The 21069-nt window shown below is 37.8% G+C and overlaps 1 protein-coding gene across 1 annotated transcript; it reads left to right on the forward strand.

Moving 5' to 3' along the window:
- Nucleotides 1–290: 290 nt before the first annotated feature.
- On the forward strand, nucleotides 291–18143 carry NTS (neurotensin). The gene is made up of 5 exons (XM_082497657.1): nucleotides 291–463; nucleotides 4645–4706; nucleotides 10961–11185; nucleotides 13238–13420; nucleotides 18051–18143. The coding sequence occupies exons 1-4, from the start codon at nucleotides 403–405 to the stop codon at nucleotides 13382–13384; spliced, it is 495 nt and encodes a 164-aa protein (XP_082353783.1). The 5' UTR covers nucleotides 291–402; the 3' UTR covers nucleotides 13385–13420; nucleotides 18051–18143.
- The last annotated feature ends 2926 nt before the right edge of the window (nucleotides 18144–21069 follow it).

Below are 21069 nucleotides of genomic sequence, written 5' to 3' on the forward strand. Positions count from 1 at the left end.
GCGCGCCCCGCGGGGGCTCCGCGTGCGTCAGGCGGCGAGTGGCGTCAGCGCTGGCGGGAGCGGAGCCGCGGGGGGGGGACGGGGGGGAGGGGATGGGGTGGACGGACGGACGGGGGGGGGGCAGGGAGAGGGGGGCAGAGGGAGGATGGAGAGGGAGGATGGAGGGGGAGGATGGAGGGGGAGGAGGGAGGGAGCTTCATCCGGAGGCGATGGCGGCACCGCCGTGACATCACCCCGCGGCTTATATAGTTGGGGAAAGGGTCCGGGTCCCCCGTCTGTTGCCGGGAGCGGCGCGGAGGAGCGGCGAGGGAGGCTCTGTCTGTCTGTCTGTCTCTCTCTCTCTCCGTCTCTCCCCAGGATTTATGGACTTTACTTTCTAGGAGGGCGCGGCGCGGCGAAAGGATGAGAGCCCAGCTGGTGTGCGTGGTGCTGCTGGCCTTGGCCTCCGGCAGCCTCTGCTCAGGTAAGTCCCCGCCGCCGTCCCGCACCGCCCCGCACCACCCCGGCGCGCCCCGCACCGCGGGCTCGGCGCTCGCCGCCGGCCCCCGACGGCCCCTCTGACCGGTTGGCACTGAGCCGCTCCCGGAGCCTTCGGAGGGAGCGAAAGAAAGGAGGTGAGGTCGCTTCGGGCTACCGCCGTTATACCCAATAGGCACCGAGGAGCTGGCCCCGATGACGGGCTCTGGCCGGCATCATTTTTTTGTGTCGCTCCCGTAACTTTCTCCCTTCATAGACACCATTCCTCTTCACAGCATCCGTACCGTGGCAGGTAGGGCAGGCTAGTCATTGGAAATATACGCCAGTGGAGACCATCTGCTTGATTATTCGGCCTCATTTGTGATTTATCGAACGTCATGTATTTCCAAACTGTCAGAGACGTCGTAATTTCTCAGGAATATCTCCCATAGTCCAAATCAACATGAATATATATGCAGTTTGGTAACTTTTCAGTGACAGAAATACAATGTTAGTATTCTGGGGAGAAAAATTGCCGGCAACTGCTCTGAAATTATGACAAAAAATGCTGAATCGGATGCAGATCACACAATAGGTAGGTTAATGTAAGTGCATCTCTACTCCAAGTGCAATTTCTTTAGAAACCTAAAAAAAGAGGACCATCTATGCAAATGCATTGCCTGCTCCTTTGGAAAATGACACAGCTAAGTGTGTGTCATTTATGCCCTAAGTTTATGACCAAAAATACATATGGTGGCGATTAAACAGGTGTACACATACAGACATGAAGCAGAACAGGCTTCAAAATCCATTAACTAACTCGCAGATTAACTTTTAACTCCACAAAATTTAAAGATCAAATTTACAAGAAGCTTCATTTTTCAGCTTCAGTATCCAGGAGGACTCAGAATTACTAATCCTCACTATAAATGAAAGTTTGCAATTTGTATTCCCCTGCAGAAGAAAAATGTAACACGTAATACTTGCATTTTATCACAGTTTAAGCACAATCTTTCTGTATATTAGAGAAAACTGGTGATCATAGTGACAGGTCTTAAAATTTATTATTTTATCCACATATATTTGAAGTTTTTTAAACAAATACTTGACTAGGATTTTCAGTGAGGCAGTTTCATATTCAACTGTTTGTAGAGCCTGAATGAAAGCCCACTAAGGAAAAAAAAATCAGTAGAAATTAAAATAGGCTCATAAAAAAAAAAAAAGAAACAAAATTGTATGTGTAACTCACATGACGGTTTATTTGCTTAAAAATTTGAAATTATATTTAAATGAGAAGTGTCATGGAACAGCTTGTGTGGAAGGGCCAAATCAGCTTTAACTAATACGGACAGTTATGTCATAAAGAAAATAATAATTCATTTTCATTTTCTTTTGGAAATGTTTGTCCTCAGGGGAATGTGCGTACCTGTAGAATGTAATTATTCCTGTGGAATTTGAATCTATGAATAGAAGCTATATTTCTTGTCAATAAGAAGTGAATCAAGAGGATGTCAAATTGTGTGAATTTCCCTCTGATTTGAACGATAATGTGCAACCAGACTTATTACACGTTGGTCTCTGAGAGTCTGCTCTTTTTATGCTTTTACTCCTCATCTATCTCTTTTACTCCTGAATTACCTGGACGTGCTCCCTCCTCCTCCTCCTCTCCTTGCTTTAGTCTTTACTTGAGGAATCTTGACCAGCCTCCTACGTAATGTCCTTCAGACTTCTTTTCTCAATCAAAGTGTTTCTTAATATCTACCTATCTTCCATGTCTGCAGCTATCTCCCAACCTCCATGGTGTGGAAGCTATCTTCCATCCTCTATAGGATGGAAGAATTCCCTAAAGAAACAGACACAAGTCCTTTCAGTGTCCTCAGCTGGTATGACTGAGGACACCACAAATCATGATGCTGTCACACATGTGCCACTCACCCATTCACAGGAGCTGCTGCTGTCATTAGTAGAAATTCAGCTGAGGTGCTCTTGTGCTGCCAGCAGAACTTTAGCTAATGGTAAAGCGGTTAAGAGATTAGGTAACACATAACCGGTTGTGCTGAAAGGGCTGAAAGGCATTATGTTGGAGATTAGTTGCTGGTGACTTGCTGTAATACTGATCTACAAAGCAGTCTTATTTAATATTTTCAATAACAAGTTCAATGCAAAAAGCAAGAATGAATGAATGTAGTGTGCTGGTAATGCAAAAGTGAACAGGAGCATCACTACAGAGGAAGATTGGCGTAACACACAGAAGCAGTTTTTGATGACTTGAGTAATAGAAATGAGAAGCAGTGCAGCAGTACAAGATGCAGTAGCTTAGGAAATAATACAAGTTCCTATTAAAAGCTCCTTTTAACAGAAGCACAGCTGTTGGAAATGTCTGAGGAGATAAAAGACTTGGTCGTGTTATCTGACCTCATTTTTTTTTTTTTTTATGAGATACTGAAGTTTTTCAGCCATGAAAGACAAACAAAATCAAAAAATGTGTAAGAGACCTACCTCCTGTAGCTAATGGTAAGCATTAAGGTAGTTAAGTAGTGAGGCTTCTGATCCGAACTGTACTACCCTGTGCTGTCTAGAGATCACATCAGGCACAGAGGAAGGCCATTCTGATGAGTTGGGGAATACAAAGCTATTACAAGAGAGGAGGACATATGAGTCTAATAGCTCTGGGCATAGCCTTTCAGTGAAGTGTTTATGGGATTTCCAGGGGAATGGTTTGCGTCCAAAAGGCACAGTGATTTTGCATTTGTTTGCTAATCGCTGTGTAAGCACACCCTAAAGATCTAAGCTGGGAAGGACTGTGACTGCTCGCAAAAATACCTGAGTTGGGTAAATACTACAAATAGAAAGGTGTAATTTATAGTGAAGGAAGTTATATACAAACCATTAATACATTTTTAATTAGAAAGAAATTAGGCTTGAAATTAGAAGAAGGTGAATAACCACTGATAGTTTGGAAGAATTCCCTAAAGAAAAAACACAGTGGTGGTGGTGGTAGTATCTTGTTATTAAGATTGAATATGATTGATTTTTAAGAGCATTGTAATGGTTGGCTTCCTGTGCTAGCAGAAATCTATGACAGATTAGCACATATTTGTATCAAAGGTCCCTTCCAGTCTCATGTTCTGTGAAAGGTAGTGACACAACATGGTGACGATCCCTGAAATGAAGGCATAAGCAGAATCTATCCGAAGATTCTGTGATAGGGTGCTACATGCCAACAGCATTGATCATTGTAATGAAAGCGAAATATGACTTGTATGAATATGGAATAGATTTTGGTTTAGTTTGGTTTTAAATACAAGTAAGCATATTGTTTGGCTTTGGACTGCTGGTGTTCCAGGAAAGCTAAAAGCCATGTGGAAATCCGTTTTGCTTGAAGACTTTACTGATTTCTGTATACATCTCGTCTTTGAACTGTGATTGCTGCTACATTTTCAAGGCACCAGATCTTCTTTGTGATTCTGTATAACAGAAAGCAGAAAAGCTTGTGGCTGTTGCTTCTTTCTACAGCAATTTTTACCCCATTCACCAAATCTTGCAAGTCTGCTGAGCTATCAAAGGTCAATTAAATTAGTAAAGAAAATCCTGAGACTTTCAGGCAGAATACTTTGTATTGGTATATGCATTGTGAAGAGCTTGTATCACAAACTGGGCAAGCTCAATTGCCTCATATAGGTAAAAATGTTCTTAATTTAACCATTTAAGACTAAATCTTGTCAAGTGATCATAACTGTCATCCATCTAAATACTTAGCTGCTACTTAAATAAATATCCTTTGAAAATAAATATGAGAAATCTTCTCCAAAGTAAGCAGAAGTGACAAATAGTGATTATGAAAATCGTACTAATTTTGAATGAAGAATATTGCAGCAGTTTTGTTTACTGAAAGGGCTGCAGATTAGTGGGCCTGTCTACCAGTGAACTGAGGTTAATGAATCATTTCATTCACTTCAATAAGCTTGATCGTGCTCTAAAAAGGTAGTGAGTATCCATTTTAACATAATGTCGCTGTTACCTGAACACTCCTCACAGTCCCCCTAGATCACTTTGCTGTGTTTTTATCGAAGTTGCTGGTTTGTTTGTTTTTCGAAATTCATTGATACATCTAAATTCTGTGTGTTGAATTGAAATGGCCATGATTTATGATGAAATAATAAACATATGTTTCTGGTTTGTTCTCAGATTCAGAAGAGGAAATGAAAGCGTTAGAAGCAGATTTATTGACCAATATGTACACATCAAAGGTAATGATTTTTCCTCTTTTAGCTGACGGGTAGGGAGCAAACGAAATCTCATTACAAACCCAGAAGTCTTTGCACTAAGTAATAACCTAAGGTCTAGACTGAAAAGTTCAGTGCTAGACATTACTTTGGTGTGAGATTTTCTTCAGTTCAAAGGAAACTTAAAGGTGTTGATGTGACACACTAAAAGTGCTCCTCACTTGTAACACTGGTACTTCCATTAAACTGTCAAAACTGTGTTATGTGCAGAGATGTAAATTTATACAAGGAAATGTGTTTCCACTGGGATTATGCCCGATGAAAGCTAAATTAACCTTGAGTCGTATCCGTAAGTGCTATTTTTATGCAGAACTTTTCCTGTATGCATATAAAATTAAGACGGTCATAAAGCAAAAACTGTTAATACATATGCTGAATTTGGTTTAGGAATTTAATCGTAGTTTTAGTACAGGAACATGGGGATGTGACTGTGAAAATATGAATCTGATAAATGACATTTCCTTCACAAGTTGCCAGACTGTGAGAGATGTACGTGTTATTTAATGCAAATAGACAAAAATTCAGTTCCAATCTCATATTGACAAGGTGAAGCAGCAAGTGTTGCACATATGTATTGAACAGGCTGATAGACAAACACTTTCTCAATGATATTATTTTCCACGAATGATCTCAGAAATATATATGTCTAATATTTCTTCAGCAACATATTAAAGAACAACACCTGAAACAAGTGCCATGGGCTTAAGGTTGAATGTTTTAATTCTGTGTTCTAATGAAGTTCAAGTGGTGCTTAAATTCCTTGGAAAATAAAATGAGAAATCAAAAATTTCCCCCAAAGAAGAGTTTCGTAAGCCAAGGACTAGTTGAAAGTTAAGGACAAAACCTGCCTGGAAGACTTCTGCATTTATTGTATTTGCTTATATGTGAGCTTTTCACAGGATCCTTTGAATAGACTAGAATAAGAAATGAGGCCAGAAAATACATTGTTTTGATCTGGTCTGGCACTTCTTAGGTTCCCATGTTCTTTACTGGCATGGTAGTTAATCGTAGAAGCCAAACCAACCTGTTTGCCACTCACTTCTCTAAGATACAGAAAGATTTAATAGATATTCTTTTCCTGAGACAAATTTAAATGTAGGAGGCTGACAAAAGTAGTTCTTTCTACTACTGTGGCAAAGCATAGTATGCCCTGGGAGGAAACCCTGCAGCTACTGGTATTTCTGCTACTGACTTTAGTGGAACTGTGAACCTAACTTCCACTTCCATCGTTTCCTCCCTTTCAGCACAGAGCACAATCTGAGGTAACTAAAAATGCACAAATATACTGCACCAGTTGATAATGTAATTATGTTTGCCATAATACTCTTATATGTTGTTTTACACCATGTAGCTTGCTATTCAATTTCCTTACGGTATATACCATAAGTCAAGTGACACTTGAAGTTGACAGAAGCAGTAGAAGCATGTTGGAGACACTGTTTTAATTTTACATTATACTGCCTTAAATCACCATCTAAAATTCATTAGACCAGTATATATTGTTTCTTGACATTCAAGTAAGGCATGGTGGAACCACTAAAATGTGTGCATAAATGCTTCTACAAGAGGCATACCACTATTCCAGTCATTACTAAAACGACAAATTCTTTTTATTTTTTTTTTCCTGTTGTCCTCTGCTAGCTTTTAACCTTCATTAGAAAAAAAAGTATGATTCTGGTGTGAGAGACAAATTTGAGGATGGTATGTGTAATAGCTGTCTTGTATTGTGCCTGAGATCTGGTTCCAGTTGAGGGCAATTACTGTTAAATTGCATTAACCGTCTTTGACACTGACTTGGTAATAAGCAGCAAGGGAAATCCAGACAATTTAAAGAGCATTAAGATGGGGGAAAAAAAAGAAAAAAAGATGTTTGTGAAAGCTCAGATCTAAAAATGCAGCAAAGTGGATTATCGCTTGTGCTTCTAGTATTTGACAGAAAAAATCTTCCTAAGTAGGCACTTGTGAAGTGTAGTATCAAGACTCCAGCTAGGGTTTAAGCACACACCTTTTGCAACATTCATTAGTCAATCCAATATTATGGAAAGAGTTACCATATGCTTTTGACTTCACAGACTGCTGTCCAGTGCCTATTTGTGCTTTTCAAACTGCTCTTTAAAGTCATCTATATTCTGAATCACTGTCATCTTTAAAGAAGCGTGTCCATGCTTATTACGACTTGTCTTCAACATTTAATACAGTGTATCACCCTTCCCTGCTGTTACATCTCAAAGACACAGGGATCAAACAAGTCCATAAAATGCTTTATCTGTCTTTGCTCTAAGATAAAATCCAAAAAATCATTTGGAAGATCTGGTAAGACAACACAACTTGAAGTGTCACAAATATGCGGACAGTTATCTTCTGTCTCTCTTTGGTATCTAATAGATAGCTTTATTCCCAGGTTCCTAAATGCTTGCCTGAAACCACCACTTGCATGAAGAATGTCCTGAACTCAAACAAGACTGAGATGATGTTAGTTAAAGGAAAAAAAAAAGCAAAAAAAAAAAAAGCGTTTCCTTGAAGAATATATCATCACTAGAATGTACTCCACCTTTGGGATCCCCGCGTACATTAATTTTCTGAAATCTCGGACCCTCTGACCTTCTTGTAGTTCTAGGATGCCTATTGCTGACTGTATGTGCCTCTGTCAGAGGCAGATGTGGTTACAGCTGCCTGGGAGTTACTGACTGCCTGACTCAGCCACCACATGAAAATTCATTACGTTTACAGGCATTAGTATACACCATGGAAGAACTTCTGCTGGAACAGAACTCAATACCATATCTTCTTAAAGACAGACAGTAATTTTATTATTTCTATAGTTACATTCTGAACAAAATTCAATTAATACTCTGAAAAGGAACCACAGAGATCCTACATTACCTTGGGTTTTACTTGGTTATGAATTTGTTTTTCATTTGCTTTCACTAGATAAAGACAAGAATATAAAAAGCAGAGAATTTAACTTCCTTTTTCTAAAAAAAAAAAAAAAAAAGCATGTGGGAGGTGTGCATGATAACATAAGAAGTATCTTAAACAGACTATCAGGGGTATCATTCAACCAGAAATGGAAAGAAAAAGATATCATACAAGTTATAATTTGGGATTCTCTTTACTCTTTCATAGGACAAACCCCTGTTGTCAAAGAAGGAAATATTCTCCCGATCATTTCAGTTTCTTAGGTGTTTTCAAATTCTCTTTCAAGATATATGAGGTGTGGGAAACCATATATCTGAGTCTTATTTCAGAAACATGTTCAACAATGGAAATGCATACATCGTCTTCATTTCAGCATAAATAATTTTTAATTTCTGATTCATACTGTAGTCTCTTTTGTTCCTTCAGATCACTCCCAGATATTTTTCAAGTTACTCTTAAAAAAAAAAAAAATGAGTTCCATCTTGGCAGATATGGGTTCCTTGATCTCTTGTGTAGGTGTGTTCCAAAACATGTCTTGAGCAGCTGTGGTTGGTATTGCTTAGACTGTGTGGAAAATATATCACACATTGGAAATGTACCTGAACATTTAGGTTATGGTCATCTATCTTAAACTGTATTTTCACATATTCCTTTAGGATAACCACCTAGAGATTTCTCATAACCTATAAAGCAAAGCTGTCTGATGGCAATGCTTGCTGTAATAGTGGAGTAGAAAAGTAACTTGATGGCTCTGTTCAGTGACTGGACACGAAGGTCTCCATGTTCAGTTAAAAAAAATACTTCACTCTTGACTGAAGTTCTTAATGCTTTATAGTCTCATGCTGTGAGCTGGCAGCAGTGTAAGTCAGAAGCAGGTGTACCCGAGTCAAAATACTTTGAGGTGATATATGCATGGTATTAATGGGAATTGGACTCCCTTAACAAATGAAGTATGCTTGCAAACAGCACTGCAAATTTTTTTTTTCCCTTAACCCAGTAAATAGCAGCTAAGACCGATTTAACCTAACGAAGTCTGGTATTTAAGTATTTTAGCAATATACAGAGGAAAGTTCCTTTAAACAGATGTGCATCAGGCTAGCATAAAGTAATAATTTTAGATTAAAAATATTCTACAAATTATGGAAGAAGGCATAACAAATTTCCCTATGGATTCCTCTTCTGTTCCCATCCACTGGAATATTGTTTTTGGTTTGCTTTATTTTTTTTTTTTCTTTTAACTCAGAACTCTGACTTGCTCATGTAGCACTATGTTTAGATTTTATTCTTCATTGCAATTTAGCTATTGTAGTGTTAACTCACATTTCTTTCCTATACCCAGGAGAGAGAAGTACACTTGAAAAGCCTCCCCATTTGTCATGGATAGCTCCATATTTTTATATTTCACAGATTTTTTAAAACAGACCAAAGAAGATTTTGAATTTGCAGTGGACATTTGCTCTTTTTTGCTAGTTTAACTTCTGTTAATTAAATTAGACATTCTGCAAAGAGATTAATTTTTGTTTTGAACCTGTCACATCTTTTCAAATAGTTCGATAGACTAATTAGGGCACCTAGATGGGACAAGAGATGAGCTCAAAGTAAACAATGCAGAACCAATTTCAAGCTTCTGAATAAGATTTGAGATTTGTTTTCTTCTTAGCCTCAAAACAAAATGCTCTTTTTCTTCTTTTTCTTTTTTTTTTTTTTTTTCCTGGGCCCTGTTAGGAATCTGAGAACACATAGTGGTTTTATTAAAGGGCTAAATTACTGTCATTTTGAAGGGCACACATATATCAGATGTATATTGGAGTAATGATTATGGCCAAAAGGGAATTTTTTGTAACTAATGCTAATAGTGATGCCAGCTTTTGTTGTTTCTTCCGCACTCCTCTTCATTTTCATTCTTTTCCCTCAGAAATAGTAAAGTGTGGTGAATACGCATAAATCTTGCATATAATGCCCCTTTGTTAGGAAGGTGCTCTAAAGAAATAACAGATTATGTGGTTACCTAATGTTTGGCTAAGTAAGCGCTGCATCCACACTCTTAATTGATGCTGTCAGTATGTAAAAGGCAATGCCTGTGTCAATGTCATACCTATACTTAACTTACTTAACAGGAAAAGAAGCAACTACATTTCAGTTCATAGGTAAAGTGTAATTTGAATGTGCACAGCAAGGAAGCTCTTGCCAGTAATAAATAGGAATTTGCTATTTGGCTTTTGATTGGAGATCGCTATGTCACCAGTTCTAGTTTAAGGAAACTAATTTCTATACTCACCACTAAAAGGAATAAAATTTGAAAGAAATAATTAATAGTGGGAGAACCAAGAAAGTGGTGAAGACATGAAAAGCAGTGAATGAAGTAGGTTTTTCACTTACTGTTTTCTATTGATAATCAAAACTAAAGAAGGAAAGAACAGTAACAGTAGAAAAGTAATTTTTTTTCAACATCTTTTAAAAGGGTTTAAAAGTTAAATAGCTCCTAAATAATGCAAGTTACTGGAGCAAGCAGAATTTGAGACAAACAATGGTGTAATTTCTCTATTTCTGTCTTTCTGTAACATCTCTGAACAGGTCCACCTAACAGGACCACCTAAATACAGTTGGTCTGAGTTTTTCAGTCCAGTTACTAAATCAGGATTACATTGTTTGCGCAGCTCTGTTTCATCTTCGCTCCATCTTCATCTAAGCCCTCAGACCTTCGATTCACATCTCCCAGCCTCATGACTCCCCAGCATCCAAAACTCCTGGGGCTTACAGATTCCATAACTTCAGACCTAGCCTCATCAGACAGCTTGCCCTGAAGCAGGGACTCCATTCCTTTTCTCAGGGAATTTTGAAATGACTGGTATTTGTTCTGAACTGGGGAGGAGCGTCTAGTTAACCACAGGCATCCACCTTGGATTCCAGTACTGGGAATTTATCCAGTGGGTTTGACTCATTGTCCTGATTTACACCTGCAAATTTATATTATATTAATTTCCATCTGTGTTTTTGTTTGCACCTGTGCAGAATGACTATGAAATGCTACCATTCTGGTTTGGGAGCAGTTTAGTTTTTCATCGTGTATATATATCTACCTGGGGGGTAAGGCTGTGGGGAAGCAGACTTGGTGTGTTTAATAAACAAGTTGTCCTAATTTCAGCACTCTCTAATTATTGTCTAAAAGTTGAGCATATGAAAAGTACTTCAAACACACAAACTTGTTCTTACCAAAATGTTTGAATGTCACACATTGTTACTAAAAAAACAAAACAAAAATCGCAACACACATAAATAGTGGGTATTTGTGTTTTTAGATTAACAGAGGAAAACTTCCTTACTGGAAAATGACCCTGCTAAATGTCTGCAATCTGGTCAACAACATAAACAACCAGGTGGGGGAAACAGTAGAGGTAGATGAAGAGGACCTTGTTTCAGGAAGACAGTTTCCTGCTGCTCTGGATGGCTTCAGCTTGGAAGCAATGCTGACAGTATATCAACTCCAAAAAGTTTGCCACAGTAGAGCCTTTCAGCACTGGGAGGTAAAACAAACTGCCACAAATGCATGTTTCAACTGCTATTAAATTTTCAGGCTCTGTTTGTAGTGATGTTTTAAAATCCATATGCATGTGACCCCTGTCACATTGTCTGAGCTTTCCTTCCCTTTTTTATATTCTCTAATACCTCTAATATGCCTCTTATTGAAAGAGTTGTAAATTAATGCAGTTTCTGATGAGCTGAGTGTCTGTTTTTTATAACGACCCATGGATAAATGAGAACTATTCTTAACTACACACTTTTTCCACTCTTTGTAGCCATTCCAAGGAACCAAACAAACACATGAAAGTGAGCTCTATGCCAGAACATGAAATTAATATCTGCTTAACAGACGTGAAGTTACTGCAGATTTATTGAGGCATAGCTAAATGTAGGCAGAGTTTCTGAAAGCCCTTTTAAGGCCCTAAGGCAAACTGGATTCAAAATGCAGGGACACATGCCCATGTGTACATGTAATTTTACCAGGTACTCCGGGCTTCTTATCATTGCTAGGAAACCGATAGAAAGGGAACTCTTGCTTTTCGCTTCCCCACACCTAAAGAGAGCTCTGTAAGTTGACGTTGTGATTGTATGAGGATTGCTGCTCTTAAATAGCGATTGTTTATAGTCCATTTGTGATATTTGCCTTAGTGCAGTGATCACACAGACGCACACTGGGGACAATCTGCTTGGGTTGTTATATATTACACTAAAAGCTGTTTGCGTAGCGAAAAAAGATACCTCAGTGTCACTACCCACTTTCCAGTAAACCCAATTTCTTCGGCTATCGCAGGTTCGTGGACAGTCTGGCTGAATCTTGATCCTCTTTTGTTTGCTGAATCACAGCTCTCTATTTGCAGGCTTATTCTCAATCCTTCATATTAGCTGGGATGCTCCACAAAAAAAAAGACTGCAACATCTTTGACAACCAGAGTTTTCTGAGGACTCTCTTCATCAGTACATTTATTGCTGAAAAGGAGCTACCATAGAACGGACTATATGCAATAGCCCATATGACTTAATCACAGTTCCTTACTTTGCAATTTCAGTCACCTCTTGTGGCGACTGGGAATCATCACTCATAACAGTACTGCATGTGAAATGGAAAAAAATATTCCTCTCTCAGCTTAGGAACACGTTTCTGCAGTGCAGAGGTTTATAAGATGCAATAAAAGAAGAAGGTATAGAGCCAGAGGGAGAAGGATTGAAGAAGGCTTGAAATAAACAATTTATGTAATGAAAGTTCTTGTGATCTTATTCATCCAGGATTGACTCCAAAGTCTGTTGAAACCATGAGAGTCTTTCCATTCATTTCAGCAGAATTTAGATGAGCACTCGTTTATTAAGTAATTAAGTGAGTAACAGAGTTTGATTGCTTAGGGAAATACTGAGGTGAGTACTAAAATGTTTTCAGTTTAACGCCTTTCAGCCAGACAGTAGGACTGTACTTGACCATGGAAGAACGTGGTGAGAGAATGGATGAAATCTTAACAGATAAAGCAAGAACAAATCTGAAAAAACGCTTTAAAAACTCCAAATAAAACTTGAAATACAGTTATATAAGGAATATTGTTTGACAAAATGTTGGCTTTCTTGTGCATTATTTAATTTCTTATTTGTTTATTACACATTCTGATTTTTCAGCTGTAGGATATTGCAGATAAAAATAATGCACAAAAGCTGAAACCAGCAAGCAGTGGGTGTTTTAGGAGGTGTTTAGCCTAAATGAGTGATTTCAGAGTGACAGTCATTAGGAAGTTTTCAGTCAATTTGAGTTTTAGTCCAAGGAGGGCATACCAGCTTTTGTCTCTAGTCAAAACCAATGATCTCATTTGTTTCAGTGGAATTCAGCTCATCTTTAGCCTGATCTCATTTTTGTGTCTTGAGTTTGGGGCTTTTTTTTCCTTCTTTCTTCTTTATTTTTAAACCAGCATGTATTATAATGAAGACTTTTCTTGGTGGCAGATGTTAAAATAAAAGTTTTATAAAACTTTCCAGGATAATCTTCTTTATCAAAAAAAGCTGATAACACTATTGTCTCTTCTTGCATCCCACAGTTACTCCAGCAAGATGCTTTTGATGTAGATAACTCAAGCCAAGACAAGGAAATAATGAAAAGAAAAAATCCCTATATTCTGAAACGGCAGCTACATGTGAACAAAGCTAGAAGACCATACATACTCAAGAGAAGTTCATATTACTGATGCAGCAGAAGAAAACAATGTATATTTAGTTTATAGGTAACTGTGCGTTATGGTTATCTTATTTAAATCTGAAATCATACTTGTGTGAAAATATACTATGGAAAATCATCAAGATGATAACATAACTGTGTCTTTTTTGCAATTGCTGTTTCTTGATTGTGATTTTTTCCTACTTGAGATTTAATTGGACCAATACATTTGCAAATAAATCTAGTTTCTAAGCATGATGTATTGTACAAAACTGAGATTTCAACATATTTTAAACAATATTATAGTCTTTTCCTATTTTATAAAACACACTGACACACACCAAGTAAATTGATATTGTCCACAAACCCTACTGAGAATCTTACAATTTCTTAATGCAACACCTCAAACATGTATATGCTTGCAAATTTTTGTATAATACATTAGTCAGGACTGCCACAATATTTTGTATATTGGCCACTTTAATTTATTAGGGATTAGGTCTAAGGAAGGAATGAAATACTATCAGCTAACTATTAAATGGCAATTTCAAATTTCGTATTTTAAATAGTATGCTTGTAAAATTAATTTTAAGTTCTGACTCCTAACTTGCCACTCAAGAGTCATAAGTTAAGAAAACAATACCTAAATGAGACTTTAACAAAGTATTCTAGTGAGAACAAACCCAGATGTGCTTCAGAGTCTTGTGTGTCACCAACTAAGGAAACCAGTTTATTTAATCAGTAAAAGAATTTACAGTGTTTACCTAATCTATGAATGCTCAGGAAAAAAAAAAATAAAGACAAAAAATAAAAGCTGATTCATGCTCCTGTGCTGTCACTGTTAAAGTAAAAATACTAATCTGGTTATTTGAGAACTTGGGAGAAATACTTGAAAGAGGAATTAAAATTAGAACATCTTAAATTTACAGTGAAAAGGCATTTCCTTTCCCTCCATCTACAAATTTGTAATAGCAACAGACAGTTTCAGGCATTAAAGACAGTCCTGGAGAGTCTGACGGAGAGGGAAGCCGCCAGCATGGAAAAAATTGTTTTCAAGCCACGCGGAATCAAGTGTCACCTGAAACTACGCATTTTCCAGTTCTGTGTCTGTGTTGTGTACATGAGACTCAGGATCTCAAAGATCCTGGGCTCCAGTCTGGAGGAAAACAGTCTGAACGAACTGGGGGTCACAACAACAGTCAAAATAGAGGGATAGTCCAAGATCCATGAAGACTTGATGCTCAGACCGGGAGGCAAAAAATGGGACAGACGGTGCTTTTGAAAACCTACCTGTTTTCTGTTTGAGGTATTTCCTCAAACCAATGCTGTTCCAACAAATTGCCGGGAAAAAAAACACTCAGACAATTTCCAAACCCTCTCACAGGTCAGATTTTCTGTTATTTATTATTAAACATACACAGGCATATGCACAGAAAAGACATACACATAGCAATGGTTATACCAACTTTGTTACATGGGGAGGGATGCATTTTTTACCATAAAATGTATTTTCACTATATTAAAGCTAATTATATTTCCTTTTCTCACTGCAAATGTTATAAATCGGTTTATTTATTTAATAGTTACTAAATGCATGCACTCAGAAGATACAACTGAGCGTACACTAATATAATAATCATTCTGACTTGAATACAACAAAGCACTTAAACACGTTTGGTCTCAATGTTTTAAATGCTTAATGAGCTTAAGGGCTTTGCTTAAATAAGGTTCTAGTAGATTCATACCCTTTATACCCTGTCATAGACTTACGTTGGAGACACAATACGCTCTCAAGTGGCCAAGAAACATCCCTCTTTCCAACAGACCTTCAAGCTCCATAGTCCTATTATGGACACTCTAAATTCTGAATTACCTGTTGTTCTGAAATGAGCGTGTTCCAAAATTCACTGCTAGCAATAGAAGACGAAAAAAGAAAAGAAACTTCAGATCACTATTTCATAGGGAACACAGAAGAGTAAGACAAAAAGAAATAGGTTGCCATGATCTTTTTATCTTGTGTTGAGTATAAGAGCTCAAAAAAAGAGTAGGGTAAAGTAATGTGGTTGTCATCTGATAGAGAATGCTAAAATTTTTGAAAACAAAAGCACCCTTCCGTGTTTCTTTTTGGAGATGATTTAGATATTCGGGGTGATGGCAGAGGACCTCAAATGATGATGATTAACTGTTCCAGCCTCATCTAGTGCTCCACACTCAAGTGAGACTTAGCCTGTGACTGTGTACTCCTTCCCCGCAGTGCAGAGTTAACAGATTAGCCAGAGTGACTGGCTGAAAATGGCTTAAAATAGCCCATTTTCTTTCAGCATGCTGTGAATCCACACACGGTCAGCTACTGTGTGTCACTGGAGGAGGCAGAGCTTAAAGTATGATAGGAGGCAGCTTGTTCAGCCGTTCCCTAGCCTCTGATGGGGGTGTTCAGGAAGCTGTCAGAGGAATGTCATCCAGAGTGACTGACAGCCCTAACTTGGGGTAGGAACAATAGCCGCAATTGTAACACGGTCAGTAAAGGTACAAAAGCCAATGCTGGCATTTCAGCTTATTGGTCATCGGTGAAAAGCAAGCATGGCAGCATTAAAATGTCAGAAAACACTCTTAAACCATACGATCAAGCCAGGTATACAGAGCTGTTAAGGGATATTCTGATGTCTGGGGGACCCGTTTTACCGTAAAATCTCCTCTCATTTCTAGCTGTTGCTACCTCCTCATGACCTCGGTGCTGTGAAATTGCAGCCTTTCTTTAGCTCTCCTTTTTGAATGATGGCAGAAAAAAAAAAAAAAAAACAAACAAAAAGGCAGTCTTGTGCATATTTGTCTCTATTTCACACATTCTTTCAGTGGGATCCTCAGGGTACCTGCCTCCGCCTGAGCTGTGCATTGCCTTGCAGCAGCAAGGGGTGCTGGATGAAGTTCAAGCCAGAGGAGGTCCTCACAATATGTAAAGATCTGTAAATTCAAACAGGTCTTGTCTTTTTTCTTTTTTCTTTTCTTTTCTTTTCTTTTCTTTTCTTTTCTTTTCTTTTCTTTTCTTTTCTTTTCTTTTCTTTTCTTTTCTTTTCTTTTCTTTTCTTTTCTTTTCTTTTCTTTTCTTTTCTTTTCTTTTCTTTTCTTTTCTTTTCTTTTCTTTTCTTTTCTTTTCTTTTCTTTTCTTTTCTTTTCTTTTCTTTTCTTTTTCTTTTCTTTTCTTTTTCTTTTCTCTTCCTCTCCTCTCCTCTCCTCTCCTCTCCTCTCCTCTCCTCTCCTCTCCTCTCCTCTCCTCTCCTCTCCTCTCCTCTCCTCTCCTCTCCTCTCCTCTCCTCTCCTCTCTTCTTTTTTCTTTGGCTTTTTCTTTCTCTGCAGCCCTTAAGTTTAAAAACGTTGTTTTGAAGACCTTTACCTGAGATTGCTACCTTGGCTTAAAGAACAGTCTCTTGATATGAACAATTTTATTTTATAAAGGCAATTACTAAGACATTTGCTGTCTTTCTCTGTTTCCACACAGAAGCACATTTTTCCTACGTGTTACATTGCTGATGTTTTTACAAAGTTCATAGATGAAAAATTATACCAATTGTTCAGCAACTTCATACTTAATTGTTTCTCATACTGCTAAAGTCGTACAAAGCAATTGCAGAAACCTCTCAGTTATTTCTAATGTAGAATTAAATGTAACAGATTTAATTTGATTTTATATTTTTTTAATAGTTATCATCCATAATCTTACAAATGCCCTATACAAAAAACATAGAGAAATGCAAAATTTTATCATCTCTGAGGCATCTATTTGTTAGTTTTTCTTTAAAAGAAACATTAAAATTAATAGTTACTGTTCTCAAGGTTAAATGTGGTGATTCAGCTTTCTTGAGTCTTGCTTGTGGTATATTATAAAATTGCTGTCTTCTGTCTTTTCTGTTATAAATCTAAACTTTGTTCTATGTTTTAGGTAAGAGTTTAATGGCTGTGATGTGAACAGAGTGGATGAAATTTGGAGTTTGCAGATTAAAAGAGATGAATTTTGTGATGTATGATTGTGGCTGTGCCTCATACCCTACTCTTAACTAACACACAATGGAGACATGATAATTTGGTCTTGATCTTTATTCTTTTTCCCCAAGATTGGTTATCAGTTTGCACTATGTGGTATCAAATTGAAGATGAAAGCCACCACTGTAAGACTTGAGTGTAGGTGGGCAGAAAGAGGAGCAGGTTTTTCTGAAATTCCCCAAGGCTCCAGACTGATCACTCCATATAGAAAATATCGGACTGGCCGAAGGCAGTCATAAAGCAAGAGTTGCAGAGCCTGCAAAATAAAGTATACTGACTTCTGTGACATAACAATAGAGCCAGAATTTGTACCTTGCTGCCCAGAAAGCAATGAAAGTAGAGGGAGGGGCTGATCTTCTCAAGGAACCCGGGGAATAAGATTTTAATTGCTACCAAATTCAAGCATTCAAAAGTTGTGAGTGAGGCTGCAAAAACCTGCAAATAAATAAACAGCTAGCTAAACAAATAAATAGCCCTGACATCTAAAAAAAGTACTAGATAGATATCAAATTATTTTTATTTCCCTCCATTTACTGGTCTGCCGGGGAGCATCTGATCACATTTTTAAGCTTTGTCAACAAGAGGAGCCAGAAGATATTTGTTTGGTTTTATCCATTGCTACTGAAAATTGACATTCTCATCCAATCTCTTGAATCCAGCAGGTGTCGCGTTAAGACATGCACAAAAGCACAATGTTGATGATGAGGTTTCAAAACCTGACAGATCCAGGATACTTGGACAGGTCTGACAGACCCAATAATCAGCCAGTGGACAAGGAAGAGCTTTGTGGTACCTCATTATCAGGCAAGCTTTGGCTGGCAGAATGATGCCTCTGAGGTGGCAATATGGGGAAATGACATGGGAGCCACATGGGCACTTTTGGAGGTTGTCAATTACTAAGAAACACAGAGCCTTCAGGAGCTGTTAGTTGCCCAACTAAGACTTGTTTTTCCCAAGTAGATGAGACCACGCAGCTGTTGTCACAGGAGACTCCTCACATCCCCTCATACAGAAGGAAAAGATGGGACTATACATAACTGGACTTGAATTACTAAGGACTAGCATTTGTCTGCTTGAGCTCCCAGTTGGTCAAGTACCAGTCTGTTTTGATTCAAAAGTTACAGTGCAGTATTAGTTTGGAACCTTTGCAGGATGTGTTTCTCTTATGTGTGCATAAGGGGCTTCTCAGATAGTCTACGCATTGCTTTCAGAAATGACTGTCAGCAGCCTGAGGACCTCTGTCCAGATGTAGTGTCTAAGCTGCTTAACAAAGTGTTAACAGTATGTGAATGAAAAACTTCTGGGTTTGTACGTCAGTGAATCTGATCTTGAGGATAGACTGGAAATATCCTAAAAAACACTCTTGACATCATTATTGCAGCTTTTTCTGTTCTGATTCATTATTTAAAAATCCAAGCTGCATAACAGATTTTTGTAAACCAATATTTTAGAATTTAAGAGGTTTTTTTACCCCTATAAATATTTAACTCAAGGTCTAAAATAAATGTGTACACAAAAAAAAAAAAATAAGAAGAAGAAGGAAAAAAAAAGAACTAGCATGTGATGTACTGTGCATTATTTTCTTAAAGAAAGTTGTCACAGGAATCATTTTCTTTGGAATGAATGGTGTGGTTCCTCCAATTTTTTTTTTTTTCAAAACTATATGTTTTGTATGTATTTAAAGACAATCCTTCCTAGAATCTAGTATTGTAAAGCCTTTTATTAGGATGCAAAAAACAATTTAGTTGATTTAATGAATAATCCCTATGGTTAAAAAACCCAATCATTTTCCTTAAAAAAAAATAAATGAAAGTTTTCCTATTTTATAGCAGGTATAGACAAGACCTTAGAAATAGTTTACTTCATAGTTCTTGCATGAATAAAATCTGTTGGCTATTTTTGTGTACTACCATATCCTTAGGGCAGTTGTATAACCCATATACTGCAGTTGTTGTTGTATTTTGGTATCTTATTTAACGATCTTTTAAATAAAGAACTGTTTGGAACAGACAACATGCCTTTTGTTCTGTTCAAAAAGAAGGAATCAGAAAAATAACACCACATAGAGCAATGAATAGCGAATGAAGAGTTTATTCAAATTATTCTCAATTTTACAGCAAATAAAGTATAACTTATGGTGATATGTAACTGCAGAATACTATGGTACCGTGGTGCTTTTGCTGTTTGCTGCAGAAATAGACAGTAATGACACAAATTTCTAAGTGATTGTCTTTAATATGCAGAAGGCACTGGAGTACTAAGATTGCAGCTGCTTTTGAAGCTGAAATCCTTGGTGAATACTTAACTTCCATTCTCCTCAAAAGTTTCCATTTACCGAAGGCAGTTTTTTCATTATAGTGGAGTTAAGAGTTGCTATTCCAAGACCCTGCCTGTGGAGAATGAGGGAGTTATGAACATTATAATTTGTGGTTTTTTAATAAATATTCCACATACCTCCATTTTACCTCTGTGGTTTTACAGATTTCAGTGTTAGAGGGTTGAATTGAAAGGGGCTGTAAGGGAACAAGCAAATGAGAAATGAAATACAGACAGATAAGGCACTTAATGAGAAAATGTGGGAAGTTGTTAACTGGATATTCCTTCTGTCTGGCTCCAACCAATGAGTGTCAGAGCTGTCTGAGGCATTGGTCGTATGTATTTGGAGGGAGGGAGGGAGAAAGGGGGGGGGGGGGAAGGTCAGGGAGAAAGGGAGGGGAAGGTCAGGGAGAAAGGAGGAAAGTGAATGTAATGCTGAATTAAGTCTTCCTAGGTTAGTATTAGTTGAGGGCTAAAGTGTACATAGGCTGTATGAACTAGAAGATACAGGATATTCTGAAAAAAAAGGAGAATTCCCTGCAGAAGATAGTAAGGGCAGCTGTTTGGCCCCTATTCCCAACCCTTGAATCAAAATAAGCAGCTTGAAATGGAAAGGTTTCAAACTGAGAGTTTTTAAGCTGAAAATGGAACAACTAAAGAAAGCTGATCAGTAAAAGGAGAGAGTGGGTGTCAAGGGTCAGGAATGACACAAATCAGAGTCAGTTCAATCATTCAGTAAGCTGTGCAGAGCCAGGAATATCAATACTGAGTAGGGTAGAAAAACTGATTGCTGTTAATAGTTTGGGGTTATCAACACCAACCTGTCCATGTTTGAGAAGGTTCGTGGACTGAATCTGTGTCTCAAGCAAATTAGCAACATTTTCTCACACTGGTCTCAGAATTAGAAGACATCATGGTATCCATGCAGGAGGCAAGGAAGACCTGTTAAGGGCTATGAAAAAGAAAAGAAGAAAACTTAGCTCCAAGGAGAAGGCCTTATCATAAAGCAGAAGCTCATTTCATTCTTGAAAGGTGACGAGAAACTTACATTTGTAGGTGTGCATACATTGATAGATCATACACTGCTTATGTTCTCTACTTTTTATGCTTTTCCTTGGTTTGTTTGTTTGTTTGTTTTTTCCACTGTGGTGAGACAATTTATTACAATTTATGAAAGTATGCAAAAAAGAGTGAATCTTTAAGAATTTAATTATTAATGTCCCTGGATATTTCCCATCTCTGATCAACTAATTCTCATCCACCATAACACTACTTTCTTGCCCTACTTCAAATTCCTGTGCCATTATTTAGTCTGGTACATTTAGCAAGTTCCCTAATAGGGTTCAATCAAATGTTAGTGAA

Source organism: Vanellus vanellus, assembly GCF_965231255.1.
Source record: "Vanellus vanellus genome assembly, chromosome: 1".
NCBI classification, from domain to species: domain Eukaryota; kingdom Metazoa; phylum Chordata; class Aves; order Charadriiformes; family Charadriidae; genus Vanellus; species Vanellus vanellus.

Coding starts and splice junctions, on each gene's coding strand:
- NTS (XM_082497657.1), top strand. CDS start 403: ATGAGAGCCCAGCTGGTGTGCGTGGTGCTGCTGGCCTTGGCCTCCGGC. Junction 464..4,644: donor CTCCGGCAGCCTCTGCTCAG/GTAAGTCCCCGC, acceptor GTTTGTTCTCAG/ATTCAGAAGAGGAAATGAAA. Junction 4,707..10,960: donor CCAATATGTACACATCAAAG/GTAATGATTTTT, acceptor TTGTGTTTTTAG/ATTAACAGAGGAAAACTTCC.